Source organism: Erpetoichthys calabaricus, chromosome 3, assembly GCF_900747795.2.
Source record: "Erpetoichthys calabaricus chromosome 3, fErpCal1.3, whole genome shotgun sequence".
Lineage (NCBI taxonomy): Eukaryota > Metazoa > Chordata > Cladistia > Polypteriformes > Polypteridae > Erpetoichthys > Erpetoichthys calabaricus.
Genome location: NC_041396.2, coordinates 213,411,226 through 213,426,477, shown reverse-complemented (window position 1 = coordinate 213,426,477; position 15,252 = coordinate 213,411,226). Strand labels below are relative to the sequence as shown.

The 15,252-nt window shown below is 36.6% G+C and overlaps 1 protein-coding gene across 1 annotated transcript in view; it reads right to left on the bottom strand.

Moving 5' to 3' along the window:
- dlgap2a (discs, large (Drosophila) homolog-associated protein 2a) overlaps positions 1-15,252 on the bottom strand; it is a 662,701-nt gene that overhangs the window by 34,913 nt on the left and 612,536 nt on the right. The window contains exons 8-10 of the mRNA XM_051925462.1: positions 8,692-8,777; positions 8,048-8,463; positions 6,326-6,417 (exon numbers count right to left, since the gene is read on the bottom strand). Of these exons, the coding sequence (XP_051781422.1) occupies positions 6,326-6,417; positions 8,048-8,463; positions 8,692-8,777 (594 nt within the window). The remainder of the gene's footprint in view (positions 1-6,325; positions 6,418-8,047; positions 8,464-8,691; positions 8,778-15,252) is intronic.

Sequence of the window (15,252 nt, the reverse complement as noted above, 5' to 3'; positions counted from 1 at the left end):
CACTGTGCCACCGCGCCGCCCTTTATAACGATATTGTACTCCATAACTTTAAATTTTATTAAGACTCATTTTAAAATATACATTTGTTTTTTGTGATTGCGCAAACCAATATTTATGGAGATATCTTTTATTTGTCAATCAATTCATATTTTATATAGGGATACTAAGAGTATGCAACATTACAAGGCACTTTATAAGGCCAAAATAATTACAATACAATTATAATCTTGACTGACTGAATGAATATTGAAAAAGTTAAAGGAGATTTCTTTACTTAAAAAAAAAAACAAAAAAAAAATCGGAAAATAAAGTCTGGGGCTTAATGTTTCAATTGTATAGCTGCCAACAAAACTTGAAAAGTGATCAGACAACATTAAATTTAAACTTACTCACTTGAGTCCATTACTACTCATTTAATACGAGGTGGAGTGGTGGTTCTGAGGCTAAGGAGCTGCGCTGGTATCCCGAAGGTTGCCGGTTCGAATCCCCGTCACTGCCAAAAAAAAAAAGGCCACTGCTCTGCTGGGCCCTTGAGCAAGGCCCTTAACCTGTAATTGCTCCAGGGGCGCAGTACAATGGCTGACCCTGCGCTCTGACCCCAAGGGGTATGCGAAAACTACCAAATTCCTAATACAAGAAATTGTATAAGGCTAAATAAGGACATAAAAGTAAAATTACTCTAAACTAACAATATCTTAAAGAACTTCAACATTTACTTCTGAAAACCTTTAATGATTTAATATGTAAGATGTATGGATTTCCTACAAAGAAAGTATGCTCTCCAACAGGTAATTTTCCTTTACTTTTAGATGGCATCAATATTTCTAAATGCAGCTTTTGTAAATTTATATTTTATGCATAAAATATTTCAGTATTTCCAAATCCATGCCTATGTTATTTTGTATATAATCTAGTGTGAACCTGGCCAGAGTTTGTCACCATAACAATCTCTACAGTATTACAGTACTAGTTGTGAAATTTCACCCAACAATGTCAAATATATGCCAGAGAAGGACACTCAAACACAGAGAAGGAAAGTATTTGGTTCTGACTGTGCTATTAAAAAAGCTATTATATACAGGGACTATAATAAAAAAAAACTTGCAACAAATACTAAAAAAAGGCAAATGGAAAGCAAAAACTACTGTTGTCCAAATCTTACATTTGATCAATACAATCAGTGTTTAGGTAGTTACAGTATGAATATGTGACATCACATTGAGCAGGAAGAAGTACTGTTTGCTGTAATCTGTTGCTTGTACTGTATAATCTGAGGCATATTTGGGCATTATTTATATTGTAATCATGCATCAGCAACCCTCCCCCATGAAAATGTAGTGCTTAAACCCCACCCACACTCATTATCCTTCACTCCACCCCCAAACTTCTTTGTCCTGGTGCTTTGAGGTCAAGTACATACGTATTGCTTTATGGTTCACAGGTTCTGGTAGAGTCAATAGTCCTATTGTCGGCCAATTTTTATTCATTAACTTAATATTTTTGAAATTAAGATGCTTTTCTGCATGGTTTTAGATACTTTTTTCAAATAACATAGTGTCTTAAACTCCGAGTATAAATTCCGAGTTCTGATTACACTGCAGCATTTTAGTACTGTACACAGAAGTGTTTATTACTGACAAGGCAGAATGATCAAAAACTGAAGGGAAATTACATATTTTTTTTTTTACTTAATTGCAGAGTTGCGTAGTGAGGCTTTGGGATAATATAATTTTTCTTAAATTTGTCTATGGAATAAGCAGCATTGACTGTGAAATTATAACAGTGTCAAGAAAAGTTTGTATTAGACAAGAAACTAGAGAAGTTAAAACAGAAAACGCATGAAGGAAAAACTATGACGTTTTACATTTAGATTGTATTAATTCAATTCACCTGAAATGTGATTCATCCTCTGCTTAGGACTGAAATCTAGCCTATGGGAAACTAATGTGAGGGAAAGGCGCTTTCTCTTATTTGAGATCCATATAAGAGAAATCAGGGTCACTGTTAATGCTTGCTATTCTTAATTTCCACAATGCTCTCAACACCATTTTGTGGTCATTATCAGCAGTGTTTGCCACACTTCACAATAATGAACATTCAACACTGAAATATTGTATAAATATTAATAAAACTCTCACAAAATAACAAAAGATAAAAAAGTACATTTCTTTGGTTTTTAATTGACAAAGCTACCTTTGGCAAATAGCTACTTGTGCCCATGCTGTAGGTATCCAGCTGGTAGGCCAGATGTCTTTATTGATCAGTTTCTTGTGCACTTGCTGCAGTAACCTTTTAATGTGTATGGCTGACCAGCTCTCTTATTTTGTAAGCATTTTGAAAATGACCCCCTTCCATTTGAATTTCTTGTGTTGCATGTGTTCTTGGGTGGCATGGTGGCGCAGTGGTAGCACTGCTGCCTCACAGTAAGAAGACCTGGGTTCGCTTCCTGGGTCCTCCCTGCGTGGAGTTTGCATGTTCTCCCCGTGCCTGCATAGGTTTCCTCCGGGTGCTCCGGTTTCTTCCCACAGTCCAAAGACATGCAGGTTAGGTGCATTGGTGATCCTAAATTGTCCCTAGTGTGTGTGCGTGTGTGTGTTTGCCCTGCGGTGGGCTGGTGCCCTGTCCAGGATTTGTTCCTGCCTTGCGTCCTGTGCTGGCTGGGATTGGCTCCAGCAGACCCCATATCATTATTATCTGACCTTTGGACGCCTGGAAATGAAGCTTTGTGTATAGGATGAAAGAGACACTATTTGCTGTGTACTGTTCTTGTGGAACTATGTTAGTCTCTCTTTGTGCTTTTAATGATGATCTGTTCAGACCTTCCCGGGTAACATCTAAACGTTAGTTCCCGAAAAAGTCAACTGGCAAAAGTAGTACAAAATTTCTCCTTTGAGAAAAAGTTGACGAAATAACAATTTGTCCTGCATTCACTAATCCTCAGATATAACACTATATTTTGTTGATACAAACTACAGCTTTGAAACTTTCCTGTTATAATTATTATGAAAATCCTTTAATTTTCAGTGGCACCTTTCATTTGAAATAATAAATAACAGTAAGCAAGAGTAATGCACAGACTGATGTATATAAGAAAATAACATATGTTGGTTAGGGTGGCCAGATTCTCCTGGAACCAATGAAGATATAGTGGGGAGTGAGAGACAGAGTGTGAGATATTATGGTTAGGCACTGCTAGTAGACAGTGGTGGGAGTGGTGCTCAGTTTGCCAGTTTATAATGATTGAAACATGCAATTATATTTTTCAGTTTTTACAACCAGAAGGTTGTCTAGTCCCCACCACAGACCTACTGTGATTCAGTGCAAGTTACTTGTTATGCTCTGTAAATAATTACATTATAGTATTTTGATGCTAATCATTGTTATAAGACTGCTATGTACATTACAGAACAACCAGTCATTATAAAAGAAAATTAAAGTTTAGGTTTAGATCCATATAAAAGACTTTAAAATTGATGATGAAAAAGAATACAAACAAACAAAATGTCATGGATTGCTACAGTTTTAGAAGTACTTAAATAACTTTTACAGTATCATTTTAAAGATGGGAATGGGAAGAATGGGAAAAGGACTTGACAACTGGAAGTTTACATTTAGTACAAAGAAAGACAGATACAATTGATCCTAATAATTAAAATAAATGAGTACAAGCTATCATTTTCTGTAGTCGGAAATGCAACAGAATAGTACCTTGTGATAGACTAATATTCTGAAAGCTAGTCAGGGTTTAAGACAAGAAGATCTAATGTTAGACTTCTTTGGGCCGGTACTAGATGTGACAGAAAATTTAGTCTCAGCTCAGATACATTTAATTCTCCTGAGCTGAAACAGGTGCTATGCTGTGATGAAGGGCTATGAAAAATTATGCTCTAGACAAACACACCAAATTAAACCCAATAAATGGTTTGTGAGATTAACAGTAAATGAAATTACTTAGCATGCTTTTACAAGGTACTTTTAAAGCTCAGGGGTTAAACAGTACTCGTACTGCTCATCTACTTGGCAGTATATTAAGAACCATGAAACTTTTTCTTTTTTTAAAACTAATTAGTTCACAAAAACCAAACCTAATGAAAATGTGAGCAGAGTAATTACTACAAAGGTAAATAAAAAAGCATAAGAAAACTTAGCCTGTCTTTCTTTCTCTGGTGCATAAAAGCATATAATACAAAGCAATAAACAACTGTATTTTTTCAAGACATGCTCACTCACTCACTAGCCACTTTGTTAGGTACACCTGTTCAACTGCTTGTTAATGCAAACATCTAATTAGTCGATCACAAGGCAAGCAACTCAATACATTTAGGCATGTAGACATTTCGTCAAGACGACCTGCTGAAATTCAAAACGAGCATCAGAATGGGGAAGAAAGGTGATTTAAGTGACTTTGAACATGGCATACAGTAGCTGTTGATGCCAGATGGGCTGGTCCGAGTATTTCAGAAACTGCTGGTCTCCTGGGATTTTCATGCACAACCATCTCTAGGGTTTACAGAGAATGGTCCGAAAAAGGGAAAATATCCAGTGAATGGCAGTTCTTTGGGCAAAAAATACCTTTGTTGATGCCAGAGGTCAGAAGAGAATGGCCAGACTGGTTCAAGCTCATAGAAAGGCAACAGTAACACAATTAACCATTCATTACAATCAAGGTATGCAGAAGAGCATCTCTGAATGCACAACACGTTAAACCTTGAAGTAGATGGGCTAAAGAGACAGGAGACCACACTGGGTGCCACTGCTGTCTGCTACGTAAGAATAGGCAACTGAGGCAACAATTCACACAGGCTCACCAAAACTGGACAATAAATAGATTGAAAAAATGTTGCCTGGTCTCATGAGTCTCAATTTCTACTGCGAAATTCAAATGGCATCAACAACATGAAAGTATGGATCCATCCTGCCTTGTATCAACGATTCAGGCTGCTGCTGCTGCTGGTGGTGTAATGGTCTGGGGGATATTTTCTTGGCACACGTTGGGCCCCTTAGTACCAATTGAGTATCGTTTACTCAGCTCACCTGAGTATTATTGCTGACCATGTCCATCCCTTTATGACCATAGTGTACCCATCTTCTGACGGCTACTTCCAACAGAAAGATGCGCCATGTCACAAAGCTCAAATCATTTTAAAGTGATTTCTTGAACGTGACAATGAGTTCACCATACTCAAATGGCCTCCACTGTCACCAGATCTCAATCCAATAGAGCACCTTTGGGATGTGCTGAAATGGAGATTCGCAATACAGATGTGCAGTCAACAAATCTGCAGCAACTGCGTGATGCTATCATGTCAGTATGGACCAAAATCCCTGAGGAATGTTTCCAGTACCTTGTTGAATCTATGCCACCAAGAATTATGGCAGGTCTGAAGGCAACAGGGGATCCAACACGGTACTAGCAAGGTGTACCTAATAAAGTGGCTGGTGAGTGTATTACTGTGATACTTAAGAAATCTTGGGGCGGAAGTGTCTCTTTTTTGGCAAAATATTCTGCCACCATGTGCTCTGTGTCTGCCAACCCTTCCTTAATCTGCAATTCGCAATCCTTCTTTGCACACATACATGAAAAAAGAACATATGTGTGTTCAGATTTTTCAGGATGATATAGACTCCCTACTGATGCAAGCTCATCAGATGAATACAAAAAGTTACTTTTACTCATGATGAAATTTACTTCCATGTCACTTAAACCATTGTTTTTGCTGGTAAAGTGGTATTTAGAAATTTTATTTAAAGAAAAAAAATTGTGAAAAAAAGTATACAGTTGTGGCTATTAGGGCATCAGACAAAACATAAAACACATGACACACAAAACTTAAAAATTTACTAAACATTCCTAAAAGCAACATGTTTCCTGGTTTCACAAAGCATGTCATGTATGTGTTAAATGTATGTTTGTGACAACAATAATTAACAGCTTTTCAGCAATTTTGTTAAAACAAAATTTAAATAAATGTGTGCCTTATATGAGTATTTCATATGATAAACCCAAACCCTTCATTGGTAAATACAAATAGTACTAAAATACATATTTCAAATGACTATATCCATCCATTTTCCAAAATAGTTATTCATATTTAAGGTGCTAGACGAATTTATCCCAAAAGCATCACACTAAAAGGAGTATAAATATTTAGCAATTTTGTTGCACTCTAGTAAATGTACAATATAGTACAGCACATTTTTACACACAGATATAATTATACAGGTATACATAATTGCCAGGTATTCAGATTGGGTGCTACACCAGATTTATACCTATAGAAAGCCGGCAATATAAAATAACTAAACTAATAATAAGCAAACTTACCAGGTTCTGCTGGCACAACCAATAAAACTGCTGGAACTTCTGAGACATTAGCAACTGAGCACTTCCAACTGCACTTCGGATTTTACCAAGAACTAAAATGTTAAAATATAAACACTTATCCAATGCACACTGTGTAATTAGAAATTAAATTTTATGCAATATAATCATTTTATGCACTACCATTGTGCAAATTATTAGATAAGAATACAAATGATGATCTATAAATACTTTGAGAATCGAAACATCAGCAAACAATTGTCAGAAAACAATGTTGTCAGAAAAGTAATAAACCTCTTTTGAGGCTGATTAAACTATAGCTCCTTCAGTAAATGAATATGTGGCTGCTCAGCAATGTGGCAACAGCTATTATTATTGACCATGTTGTGCTTTTACTGTGAGATCATGCAATAGGGGTTCTTCTGTTAAAGTATTCAAAACCCAAATATGTATCTGGCTGACATAAAAAGACTAGTCCATTAAATAATGTTTAATAGGATGAGTTCTTGTAAGCAACATAATAATTGGAGTAAGTAAGCTTCAGAAATAGGGTGCTGCTAAACTGTGTTAATTCTATAAATATGAGTTGGACACTAGTAAGAGATAGTTGGATTGTTGAAATATATATAGTTAAGGCAAGTTCCCTGGAATGTCTAATACTAATGTGGTGTAAGTGGGCCTTGCCATTATAAAAACAGACAGTGGAGTTTCCATGTTCACCCAACAGATATTGCTTTGGAGCAGATCACTGCTTGACCAATAGATAAATAGACCAATAGATAGGTGGAGCTAGTGAAGGGTTGCGTTAGCATATATCTGCAAAAGAAAAAAGTGTTAAAGGTTATTTCCATGCTGAAAAGGGAAGAAGGTAAAAGACACAACATTTTGGATGCATTCGCTTAAACACCTAATGAAGGCTATATAGCCAAACTTTTATCTTATTTCCTGTTCAGCATGTAAAAAGACAGAGGAATAGTATTTGACCCAAATGGGAACAATTTACACAGTCAACTCTGGAGTAGCGCTATGGAAAAAATGCTATGTTATAGATCAAAAGAAATCAGCCTTGTATTAGTTATACTAATATCAAGACTGAAACCATGTGGCTACTACATTTTCAAAATGTAAGTTAGGAGTGAAGCACTGAAAATTGTTTCTATAATATATAAAGTATAATTTATTTTATAAAAATTATTCCATTGCTGGTGATGAAACAGTCACTAGTGAGGAGGTATTAGGAGTTTTATTAACTAAGTATTATTTATTACTTCTTTGGTTTGCCTTTAGTATTTATGTGTGGACTGTAGACTTTTAAATATGCTATTAATATTAGGGTTAAAAAAGTACCTCTTTGGAGTAGATATGTATATGCCACAATGCTTTTGCTATTCAGAAAAAGATTTAAATGAAGTCAAAGTATATCTTTAGCAACATTTATGACTAAGAAATAGACTGTTTTATATTCAAGATACAACTAGTAAACAGTCACACTTGTTGCAGGTTCTATAAATATCTTAAACTTAAAGAAAATAAAACTTCAACATCAACTACTTAGGATACACATTACAATTCTGATAAAGTAAGACATTACTGAGCGATTTTACTATTTGTTTTTAAGTATAACTTTTATGCAACAGGACATGCTGTGTAATGTAATAACCACATATCTGAAGAGTTTACACAAGTGTCTGAATTAACTGATACCCAGTGAAAAAGAATGCTTACTTTCTTCTGAGAGATCATTTTCCTCAGCTTCTCTTTCCATCTCTTTACACCAGCCTTCCATTCGTTTGGTCTCAGCATGCAGTAGCTGCATAAACCAACTTCCATCTCGTCGACATGGTGACATTCGACCGGTCTCCACTATCTCATGTGTTGATTCCACAAGCCAGGGGTCAGGCTGAGGGGTAGGGGGTTCAATTGGAGTTCTGTAGTCTTCCCTATAACTGAAGAGACCCTGGGTTCTTACAGTTCGTACTGCACCATATTGAGTTGGGGTGCTAGGCTCAGAATGACGTTGAAACGAACCCCCAAACTGAAGCCCTTTATCTTCCATGGTCACATGGCTGGGGAATCCTTCTAGTTCCATATCAGCCTGAACTGCCGCTGTTACACTGTTTGACCGTTTAAATCTCCCATGTCTATAAAAAAATAGAACATATTACAAATAATGCAATCATCAAACAAATTCTTAGTAGCAATTTGAAGAATAGAGAAAACCATAATGATAAAACTGAAAGACAAAGCTAACTCTGTAAGGAAAATAATGACAGTACTTAAACGAGGACACTGTGACTGTTTACCTAGGAAAATAACCATAAATAAGGATGACGTTCTCTAATGCTTTCTTCATTATGTGTTTTTCATACCTTTTATCATCTTCCACTTGCACTCCTACGGAGTGGTATTCTCGAAGGCCTCTGCTTTCAGATTCTGAGTCAGTTGCTGTTTCCACCTAATATGACATAGAACACATTATTAAATCTAACACTGTTTCAGCTTCCCATAACATTTAACAGTTGTGAAAAGAGATCATAATTTAAACATATCCAATTAACTGGATAGAAAAAGAAACCAAAAAAGATTAGAACATCAGAACAATTTAGACGAGAACAAGACATTCTGCCAAACAAAGTTCACCAGTCCTATCCACTTAATTCTTCCACAATAACATTAAGTCAAGCTTTGAAGGTCCATAAAGATGTCTACCAAATTACAAGGAAATATATTCTGTATGTCCATAGTTCTCTGTGTGAAGAAAGAAAATGCTTTAAAAAAAATGTTTGTGCTAAATTTACCTTTAACAAGTTTTCACCTGTGCCCCCATGTTCATGTGAACTCATTTTAACAGTCTCAATTCATTGTACTAATTTCTTTCATAATTTCAAACACTTCAATCATGTCTCCTCTTAATCACCTCTCACTTGAACTGAAAAGGCTCAGCGCTTTTACTCTTTCTTAACTCATCCCGTGTAGCACTGGAATCAGCCTAGTCACAATTATCTGGACTTTTTCTAGTGTTTGTTTTGTAGCCTGGAGACCAAAACTATACACAGTACTCCAGATGAAATCTAACCAGTGTTTTATGAGGCTTGAGCATAACCTCCTTTGACTTGTCCTCTACACATTGTGCTATATAACCTAACATTATGCTAGCTTTCTTAATGGCTACTGAACACTGTTTGGCAGTTGATAGTGTCGAATCCAATATGACTCCTAAAACCCTTCTCATAAGGTGTACTTTAAATTTTCAGACCTCCCACCTTGTATTCAAATCTAACATTTTTACTTCCTCTGAATACTGTATATTTACTTAAATAAAATTTAATCTGCCCAAATCTGTGTGCTGTCCAAGTCCCTCTATATTGATTCAAGATTATCTGCTAAACTTGATATCATCTGCAAACTAACCAGCTTGTCATTTAGATTATTATCCAGATCATTTATATATTGAAAATAGCATTGGCCCTAGAAGTTACCCCTGAAGAACACCACTCTTAACATCACCTGATTCTGATAAGGTTCCTCACACCCTCACTCCCTGCTTTCTGCATTTTAGGCAATTCTGCACCCTTCTGCACACTACACCCTAAACTCCCACTTCTTTCAGTCTGATGTACAACCTCTCATGTGGTACCTTATGAAATCAAATTCTTTTACATGAGCAGCAAATGAAAGTTGAATTTTTCAGAAGTAAATATATTAAATTAATATCTGAAAGACAAAAAGTGAAAATGTAGGAGAAAAAAAGTAAATATCTTATGATTATCTTAATTAATGATCCCTGGAAAATAATGCCATCTTGTGTTTTGGTTGAAGCTCCATTCCACTCATGAATATTGATGAGTTACCAGAGTGGCAAAATGCAGTAGATGACAGCAAAATATTGTCCCAAATGTTATTTGAGGTTAACGCTGTACATTGGATCATAGCAGCTTAAACCAGAAGACACTTTAGCTTACTGTTTTTACATAGAATACCAACCCTGAGAGAGGCATGGCATTATCACTAAGGAGGTTAAGCTCCTTTTTATCATGTTTCAACTAGGATCTTTTCCTTATTTAACTTTTTAACTGTGTGTTTTACTCTATGAAAACAGTTTATATGAGAAGTCTTATTTCCTAGGCCTTTTAATATGTTTAACTAATTTGGGACTATACAAAATACTTAATTCAGAGGTGTATTTCTGGTGTGTCCCATTTCTCTAAACCCAAATGATGAAAATGAAATATATTGAAATTTATTTTGTAAATAAAACTAACTGATAAAGGAAGCTTTTCTGTTAGAGTTTTTAGTCTGCCATGATGTTTTGAGGGGCGGCATGGTGGCGCAGTGGGTAGCGCTGCTGCCTCGCAGTTGGGAGACCTAGGGACCTGGGTTCGCTTCCCGGGTCCTCCCTGCGTGGAGTTTGCATGATCTCCCCGTGTCTGCGTGGGTTTCCTCCGGGCGCTCCGGTTTCCTCCCACAGTCCAAAGACATGCTGGTTAGGTGGATTGGCGATTCTAAATTGGCCCTAGTGTGTGCTTGGTGTTTGTGTGTGTCCTGCGGTGGGTTGGCACCCTGCCCGGGATTGTTTCCTGTGTTGGCTGGGATTAGCTCCAGCAGAACCCCGTGACCCTGTGTTCGGATTCAGCGGGTTGGAAAATGGATGGATGGATGAATGATGTTTTGAAGAAGGCACATGTGGGCTCCACCTATAGGTGCAAATAAAGGATGGCCATGTTAGAATGTCCTTAATAATGATGGCTCAAGACACTTCTTTATTTAGTATTTTCTGCATCAAGAGCCAAATGAGGCAGGGCCGCCTGATTATGAAGCTGAGATACTGACATTTGCTTCTTGTTTTTGTGCTTTTTAGGTTGGATTCCTGGTTTACACCCCTGTTATTGTTAAAGGTACTGATTTCTGGTTGTGTGATTCTTGATTTTGTTCACTTATAAGGCAAACATCCTTTATTGTTTAAATATTTATTTAAATATTGTAGGAACATTCTTTGTCTTCATTTGGCCACAGTTTTTTTTTTTAAATTGTTTCTCACTTTCTCTTTTTAATACCCCTGACATTAAAAGCCTTAGCTCCATTTTTAGGCCTGTGCCGACTATAATAAACTTGCCATTTGAGTTTGGGCTAGGCTGCCTGGGGTTGAAGCCTGCTCAATAGACCTAAACACGCGGAAAGAGGAGATCTGACCTTTATTGTGTTTTATGATTTTTTTTTTATTTCAAATATTGCTAATCCACAGATGGTGACTCTTGACCAAATCTATTGCTTCTTTTCTTCATCTTGCTGATGTTATTCACTAAATTCTGTTGTTTTAGAGGTTTACACCTACTTTAGCTACAACAGTGTGGAATAATTACATATAAACAGGTGTAAGATAACCAACTCATTATCTCAGATAGTGTTTTTCCAACTTTCTATGCAGAACTGAGAAAGCTTGACAAGAATAGAGAACGTTTATTCCAGTTTTTTCCTGTTTGATCCATCCATCCATTATCCAACCCGCTATATCCTAACTACAGAGCTATATCCCAGCCAACACCAGGCACAAGGCAGGAAACAAACCCTGGGCAGGGTGCCAGCCCACCGCAGTTTCCTGGTTTCAATCCATATCTAACTTGTAACCATTTCAAACCATTTATATAAGAAACTGCAAAACTTATGTTAATTTACATTCTCTTTTCTGCCTCAAGTTATGCCGTACAGTACATTACTCACATCCTTTCAACATTATTTCAAGAACAAGGAGACAATATTATTATCTTCATGATCAACATTAAAATTTGTGTTTCAGGATATTAAAAATAATAGTAGGACATTCCATTACTGACTACTTGTGAATGTAATTATCCTTATATCAGTTGTTAATCCTGGTGAAATAAGCCTGAGGACATAATGTGCAACAATAAAGGTAAAACTTTTAGTGCTGTAAAGGAGTAAAGTTAATATAACATGACCGACTCCAAAGGAGAAACATCTATTGGCAAGCGGAGGATATCTTATCAAAATCTCTTGTATCTGAGAACATCTATTATTATACCTTTCTGCTTAATTACTCATAATGTGCTCTAGCCAAAAATAGACAGGATTTTTAAGTCCAAATGTTTGTTATAACAGGTTTCTTCCATGGTTAAGTTAAATTTATAGAAGGCTAAAAAAAGATAACTTTGCAGATATACTTGCATGCAATATACAGAAAAATAATGGATAACAATTAAGAATGACCTTGAAAATACAAATTTTACAACCTATTATCTGCATATTTATTAAATGCCTAATTGCATTCAAATTGTGAAATGAATCATCTAACCAGAGCTAATGCAATACAAATAAGTACTAAGAAGCTAAGATGGCCCACAAGTTGACCATCTCCACATCTATTCCCAGAACAGTTATTGGACATAGACTCTCTTAGGTGTGGCAAACGTCCATAACCAGTTCCTTGGTTTTGCTGATGTTAAGATGCAGACAATTCAAGAAACAAAGTGCAGATTCATCTGAGAATTTCTACAAGTGACTCAACCTGGTGTTATATTTATATTCTGAGGTGAACAGAGTGAAGAGAAAAGAAGACATGACTGTTCCTTGTGGTGCTCCAGTGTTGCTCACATCCTTATCAGAAACACAGTCCCCGAGTCTCACAAACTGCAGTCTGCCTGACAGATAGTCTTATCCAGAACACCATTGGCTCATCCACCTGCTTATCTCTTAACAGGGATGGCTGGATGGTATAGAAGACTGTGGAGAAATCAAAAAATATAATCCTCACAGTGCTTCCAGGTTTGTCCAGGTGAGAATAAGCCTTGTGGAGCAGATATATAGGATCTTTGTCCAATAGGCAAACTGCAGTGGGCCAAGTGTTATGCCACAAGAGGACTCATATAGTCTAGGACTACTTTAGTCTGTCAACGGTCTTCACGATATGAGACATTAGGTGCTACTAGTCTGTAGTCATTAGGTGAAGTAGTGTCTGCCTTCTTTGGAACTGGAACAATGCAGGATATTTTCCACAACAGTGGCACTTTCTGAAGCCATGGGGCAGATTGAATGGGTGACAGAAGACACCAAAAAGTTGGTCAGCACTGGCCTTAAGAACTCAAGGACTGACTCCATCTGGTCCCGCTGCTTTTCCTGAAGTAGCTTCCTCAGTTGTCTCCTTACTTGGTCTTCAGTTATGGGCAGTCCACACTGATGGTCAGATGGATGGAATTGTCACTAGCCATTCCAGTTGACAAGGTAGGAATTGTTGATGTAGTAGTTATTATGGGTTAGTGGGGGAACTAGTCATTGGAAGAAAGTGGAAGTGGGAAGGAAAATCTATTAAAAAATTGGTTCAGGGTGTTAGCTTTGTCCACATCCCCTTCTAGCACCTTGGCTCTGGATTACTTGAGTCCAGTAATTATACCCAGTCCATTCCAGACATCCTTTATGTTATTTTTAGTGTTTGTTTTCTATTAGTAACTGTGTAAGTTTCCTTTCTTTCACTATTTTTTTCTTTAGCACACACTGTACATCCTTCAAAGCCTCTGTGTCACTAGATTTGACTGCCCACTTTTTCTCATTCAGGAGACCCTTTTAGTTCCTTAGTAATCCAGGGCTGCTTGTTTGGAAAGCAACATAATGTTTTTATGGGTACTTCCGTTTCAACACAGAAATTAATATAGTCTGTGATGTAGTGACTGAGTTCTTCAATATTTTCATCATTTGACTCTCACATCATTTCCCAGTCTGTCATTCAGAAGCATTCATTTAAAGCCATTTCAGCCTCCAGGCTCCACTTCCTCACTATCCTGGAGGTAACAAGTAGCCATCTAATAACAAGCTTGTAACTGGTGTAATAGAGGCCAGGGGCCCAAGTCCAGCTGACATGCACAATTTCAAGTCCTTAGAAGGTTTTAGAATATTTTCAGATCTCAATTTTTCATATTTTGCAATGGTTTCGGCGTTATGATAAATTTTTAGATTTTTTTTCATGCCACGATTTTGCTTTTTATAGACACTGCCATTTTATTTTGTTTTTCCTAGAAGATGGCATGTTGTTGTTGTTGACACTGGAACTCCATTGCTACCAAGTCTTTTTTGAAATCTCCAAGAATCAGAAGTGAGTATCAGGCAATAGTGCATACCAAAAATCATTTCCCAATCTTTGTGTGATGGGTTTGAGAATTTTGATATTGAATCCAAAAACCTGGATACATGAATCCAAAAACCTGGATACATCTCGATGCATTCCACCATCTTAAATAGTGGTGCTGAGATGATTTCACACTTCAAAACATTAAAACATTAGTTTGCCCATAAGGGGGGGAAAAAGGAAAATACATTAAAAATAATGAATAATAATGAAACAAAAAGGGTTATTCCATGTCAAATCAACCAATGGCCTGGAAAACTTATCAGGTGTACCCATGTTTGTCAGGAGATACCCTGTAAAATTTTTTTGATGATATAGCGAGTTTACCAAGGCAAGAGGGGTGTTGATTTTATCTGGCCTTATTATTTCATTACTTTCAAAGTCCATAGCTCAATAACTAAACCACTGAGTAGGCTCAGAATGAATTGGTATAGTATGTGACCATATTTAAAACTTTTGGTCTAGATGACTTGGTCAAATGCATGGTCAAAGGAGCCTTTTGAAATTGACCAAAATCTGAGTTTTTGGCATAGCTATGTTTAGGCTTTAGAAACACATATTTGTAACCAACACAGACTTTTGATGTTTTCCTTATTCAGATTAACTATATAGGCTTTCTGAAAAAAACAAACAGAAAAGTATCTGTATCAAGGTTTGAACAGTCGACCTATCAAATCCAAAAAAGCATGTTGGATTAAATTTTCAGAGAACCCTAACGGCATGTGGGAATGTGCAGATTCATTTTAAAATACTTTATTTTACATTGTCCCTTCTTTCTCAAAACACCTTAGTTTTC